This window comes from Syzygium oleosum, unplaced genomic scaffold (genome assembly GCF_021117445.2).
Source record: "Syzygium oleosum isolate NSW1041296 unplaced genomic scaffold, Sole_v2.1 Sole_v2.65, whole genome shotgun sequence".
Lineage (NCBI taxonomy): Eukaryota > Viridiplantae > Streptophyta > Magnoliopsida > Myrtales > Myrtaceae > Syzygium > Syzygium oleosum.
Window position 1 is genome coordinate 457,362 of NW_026607549.1, and position 6,029 is coordinate 463,390.

The following is a 6,029-nucleotide window of genomic DNA, read 5'->3' on the forward strand; positions in this document are numbered from 1 at the left end:
ATGTGCTGTATTAGTCTCATATATGAGGAACAGGAACCTACTTCTTATGAGGAAGCGGCACATGACCTACGCTGGCAACAGGCTATGGAGGGCCCTTATCGAGAATCATACTTGGGGCATAGTTCCCCTGCATTCACATAGGAAACCAATTGGCTACAAATGGGTATATAAAATCAAATACAAGGTAGATGGTTCGATTGAACACTACAAGGCTCGGCTAGCTGCTAAAGGATTCACTCAACGAGAAGGTTTTGACTATCGTGAAACATTTTCCCCCGTTGCCAAGGAGGTGATTGTGTGTTCTTTTCTATCCATTGCTGCATTTTTGTAATTGGCAAATACATCAAATGGACATTCATAATGCTTTTCTTCATGGTGATCTAGACGAAGAAATCTACATGGAACTCCCCCACAAGGTTTAACGAAGAAAGGAAAAGTCTCGAGTATGTCGTCTCCGTAAATCCCTGCATGGACTTAAGTAGGCTTCTCAACGGTAGTATGCAAAATTCACCATTGCACTCACGAATGCAAGCTTTCAGCACTCCAAGCATGACAATGCTTTATTCACATGGACCAAAGGTACTTCATCAATTTATTTGTTAATATATGTTGATGATGTACTTGTTATGGGAAATGATGATTCCGCCATTAGAAAAATTTAAGGTATATCTGCACTCTACTTTTCATATTAAAGATTTGGGACCTCCCAAAATATTTCCTTGGTTTTGAGATAGCTCGATCTGACAAGGGAATATACCTCAGTCAGCAAAAATTCATCTTGGAAATCATATCAAAAGCAAGATTTTCAGGATGCAAGCCGGTTGTTATTCCTATTGAACAGAATGTCAAGCTCATGACGCTTGAATATGATACGAGTTTATCATCACCGAATGAAGATTTTTTGCTTAAAGATCCATTAGGATATCACAACTCGTAGGAAAATTAATATACCTCACCATGACCAGACCTAATATATGTTATGCAATGCAAATACTCAGCCAATTCATACATAGTTCAAAGCGGTCTTATATGATTACAGCACTGAAGGTTGTAAACTATTCGAAGGGATGCCCAAGACTTGGAATTCTCTTATCTCATGATTGCAACATTAAGGGCATGTTTAGAAACGTTTCTATATCTCTGTTTTTCTATTCTTTTGTTCCCAGGAATAGAAAAAGAACAGAAATCCATTTAGTAACGTTAGTTAGTTTTTTTTTGTTTACTGGAACATAAAAGTGGTCAGGGAAACCCACCCATCGGTGACCGCGTTGGTTTGCGCCCAGTTCCTTTCACGAGAAGTCCTGAGTTCAAAACTCACCCATCGGTGATTTAAGTGGGGGGTTGTGGCGGTGGGATGCTGCGCTAGCCCCCCTCGAGGACTAGCCGGGCATCACCGCTGGTTTGAGCCCTAGCTCGCCGGCCGCGCGGACACCTCGATTATCAAAAAAAAAAAAGTGGTCAGGGAATAAATTTGGAACAGAAATAAGAAGTAAAAAAAATCTACTTTTCTGTTTCTGGAGCAAAAAGAGAAACAATATCAACTCTATCTTTCACAAGATATTCTCATACTAAACCCTAAACGCAAAATCCTAAACCCTAACCCTAAAATCTTAAGCCTCAATACCCAGACCCTAAAATCCATAACACTAAAATCAAAAACCCCAAAACCCAAACCCTAAACCTTCTAAACCTCAAATCCTAAACCCAAAATCCGAAACACTAAACCCTAAACCCCAAAATTCCAAAGCTGAAACCCTAAAACCTAAACCATAAAATCGTAATTCCAAACCCTAAATCCTAAAACGCAAAACCGTAAAACCCCGAACCCTAAACCCTAAACCTCAAACCCTAAATATCAAACCACAATACCCAAAACTTGAATCCCTAAAACCCTAAACCCCAAACCCTAAAACCCAAAACACCAAACCCAAAACTCCCAAACCTAAACCCTAAAATCCAAAACCCAAAACCCCAAACCCTAAACCTCAAAACTGAAATCCTAAAACCCTAACCCCTAACCCCAAATCCTAAAATCTTACACCCTAAATTGCAATTTCCTTGACTACCACTTGGTATTTGCTTTGTCTATAAGGAGTAATTTTCTTTCTGATTGTATTAAGGTCATCCAATTCTATGTCATAATACATTATTATTCTATTTATAGTCCAATTTTATCTAATGATGAATTGTTAGATCCCTTAAACTGCAATTTTCTCGACCACCACAGGGTATTTACTTTGTCTATAAGAAGTAATATTCTTTATGATTGTATTAAGGTCATCCAATTCTATATCATAATATATTCTTACTCTATTTCTAGTTCAATTTTATCCAAATAAGAATCGTTAAGTCTCCACTGACAATTTCATAATTAAATGAAAAAATTAGGAGTAGAAATTTTTAGTGTCCTACCAAATACCAAATGCATTTCTATTTTTTTCTACTCCGGGAATAGAAATTTTGTGCAGTTACTAAACACGTTTTTTTGCTCATAAACTCGTCTAGTGAATAGAAATAGAAAAAATTATTTTTGAACAGAAATTGTTTTTGGGAATAGAAACGTTACTAAACAGACCCTAAGATGATGGCTTATTGTGATACGGATTATGCTACTTGCCCGATGACCAGAAGATCTATCATCGGTTTTTGTATTGAATTGGGAAGATCGTTCATTTCATGGAAGACAAATAAGCAATCAACCGTCTCCTTATCATGAGCCGAATCAAAATATCGAGCTATGGCTAAAACTATTTGCGAAATAGTTTGGATATGGGGCTTGCTTTCGGCCCTTGGGGTACAAATTGAGGGAGCAAGCGAAATGTTTTGTGACAATGATGCCGCACTCAAACTAGTGGCAAATCCAATCTTTCATGAAAGAACAAAACATATACAAGTTGACTGCCACATCACTCGAGAAAAATTCAAGAAGGGATTGTCATAACTTGAGGAATTGGAATAGCGGAACAACCTACAGACATCTTCACTAGGCCATTGCGCTAGAGACAACACTCATATCTGCTAAGCAAGCTAGGCATTTTGACCTATATAAGCCGCCAGCTTGAAGGGGAGTGTTGGAGAAAGGATTTGATTTGATCCTTGACTTCGATTCTAATCACACAGATTGCGAACTAATTAATTCAGTCAATCCATGAGAAGGAATATTGATGGAATATTTAGAAGATAAAATAGGAAGACGACATCATGTTTATTCTTTCCCTAATTTCTTTTTGTACTATAAATGTAACCATGTACATGTACAAACATATCATTGAGAAATTCATTTTACATTCCTCTTAATCTTCTCCTCCCCTCTTCAAATTCCGTCACAACATTACCAAACTTCAATATATGATTCGGAAAGTGTATAGAGAGGGACTCTATTTGATAGTGTAAATATTAGTCGGTATTGTCCTGATTGTTTTATAAAATCTTTTGAAATTGTCTTATTTCTCCTTCAATGAGTTCAAACGAATTTCAATTTATTACAAGAAAATCGTTCTCCAGCGACAAACAACATTTTGTTCTTAAATTTACTTCTGGCGACCAAATATAAAGTAGTCGCTACGGATGAATATCTGGTGAGCAAATTTCTAAATGTGGTCGCAAGAAGTAAATATCTAGCGACCAAAGCGCGAAGATGGTTGTTCGATCACTATTTGTAGGGACCAAATACACTAGCGGTCGCGAGAGGGGCATTTCTTGCGACCAAATCGTCGTCTTCTACGGATTGGTCGCTAGAAATACTGAATAATATTCACGAAGAGCACATTTGTGCCATGATCGTGAACTCTTGATCTTTCTTTTCCTCTCTCCTCTCTTCACTCGACCGCGAAGATCAGCCATGATCCCACCTTCGCCATCCATTTTTGCCGTCCCCCGTCGACATCCACCATTGTCTGCCACTGTCAGGCAGCTTCGCCGCCGGTTGCCGAGACAAGGAATTCTATTGTGAGAAAGAGGGTGGAGGAAGGGAGAGGGAGAGGGAGGGAGGGAAAAGAGATGGCAATGTATCTTTTATTGAATAATAGCATGCGTACGTGGTGTACTGTGGCCTATTGTTTTCAACCCAACTGAGTAGTCCGATAAGATTACATCTATGCAAAATACAACATAAGAAAAAGATATCGAGAATAAAAGAAACACTATATTATGCTAAATTTATTATAGACCATTAATCATCTTGGTCACGCCATAGGTGATGCCCATGGCCAACCAACCTCCAAGCAATGCCCTAGAAGCGGACTTCACCGCCGATGCTTTCCCCAGCTTTGCGCTCAGCCCGCCAAACCCGAGCAATGCTATGCTTACAGCCACTATCACCACCCACAGCCTCAGCTTGTAATCCTCAATGAATGAAGCTGCAAGGAGCGGCACCAATGCCCCGACCGCAGAGGCCAGTGCGGATGCCCCCGCCGCCTGCCATGGGCTCGGTAGCTTCTCCTTGCTCGCATCCCTCTCCTCAGCTCCTACGGCTCTGTTCGTGTCCTCTCTTTGAATCCGGGCCACCTCGATATCGTATTGAGAGTAAACCGATACGAGCTCCCCGATGGCCATGGTGCAAGCCCCAACAATCATCCCTGCCGCTCCGGATATTGCCATAGTCATGACGTCCTTGTTGATGGCGCCAACACCCATCATGAGCGACGCTGTTGCAACCACACCTTCAATCGCACCCATCATGGCGGCACGGAGCCACTGAGCTCGCTTCGAGAAGTCGACGAGCTCAGTCTCAGAGGGAGGAGGAGGAGGCAATGGCTGCGTTGATGGTTCAATTTCAAGGTGGACTTGGAGGGGAGGAGGAGGAGGAGGCAGAGTCGATGGTTCAACCTCTTGCTCGAGGGACTGAGGTGATGATGGTTCAACCTCTTGCTCGAGGGGCTGAGGCAATGGTTGGGACTGTTTGGCTTGTCCCTCGAGGTGGACTTGGAGGGGAGAAGGAGGAGGAGGAGGCAATATTTGAGTTGATGATTCGGCCTCTTGCTCGAGGGGCTGAGGCAATGGAGGGGACTGTTTGGCTTGTCCCTCGAGGTGGACTTGGAGGGGAGGCGGAGGAGGAGGAGGCAGTGGCAGAGTTGATGGCTCAACCTCTTGCTTGAGGGATGCTGTTGCCATGGTTGGATGGATGGAAGAGGAGTTAATATCGAGGCTCTAGAAATCAAGGGAATGTTAGAGAGGAAGGCGAGAGAGGCGTCTGAGGGCACACACTTCCCGAGAGAATCATTATATAGAGAAACATGGGGTTTGTCTTGTTGGTGGTATCTTTTGTTTTCAATCCCGAGGATGTTTGGTTCATTGAGAAGAACGGGAAAACCTTAGCTAGTGATTACTGGACTATCGTGTACAATTTCTTCGGTTTATCATTAATGGAGCGTCCGGAGTTCATTAATGGACAACGTGTTGTATTAGGAGGAAATGAGGTGTAGGAAGGTAAAGCACTCAACACAGACAGATTGAACTGCTTCTGCTTCTGCTTCTCTTTTTCTTATTTTGACATGACTTATTGTTCACTTGTTGCGCACGAATCTCTTGCTTCCTCAAAGAAAACAATTAGTCAGCATCAACTCATACCGTAAACGCGTAGACATCAAAGCCGACGGTCAAGCACACGCACATGAGGGAGGGGCTGAGCGAAGAAGCGCAATCTGTTGAGTGTTGAGGACGGAGATGAGATGACGCGGTATTAGACGTCCGCAACAGAATCAACTCTCTCTCTCTCTCTCTCTCTCTCTCTCTCTCTCTCTCTCTCGTATAAACCGACTTGGAATTCCCCTCTAAGAAGGTGGATTCTGACTCGTCGCCGGGGGAGATAGCATTTTTAGGCAATGTACTACATGGAATCCTCTCCAATTTGCTTCTCCTTGGGCGAACGTATGTCCAAGTAGCACCGACATCGGCATGCGATACGCGACACGACACGACACGACACGATATGCCTACACGTCATTTCTAAAAAATAGAGAATTTCAACACGTTGGGATACATTGCATATTAAATGTATATTTTTATATATACATGATAAATTATCTTTT

At 42.0% G+C, this 6,029-nt stretch overlaps 1 protein-coding gene across 1 annotated transcript; it reads right to left on the reverse strand.

The window, feature by feature from the left end:
* Window positions 1–4,161: 4,161 nt before the first annotated feature.
* Window positions 4,162–5,112, reverse strand: LOC130137222 (vacuolar iron transporter homolog 2-like). The gene is made up of 2 exons (XM_056308027.1): window positions 4,975–5,112; window positions 4,162–4,728 (listed from the first exon to the last, which is right to left on the reverse strand). Exons 1-2 carry the CDS (start codon window positions 5,110–5,112, stop codon window positions 4,162–4,164), a joined length of 705 nt encoding a protein of 234 aa, XP_056164002.1.
* Window positions 5,113–6,029: the final 917 nt, after the last annotated feature.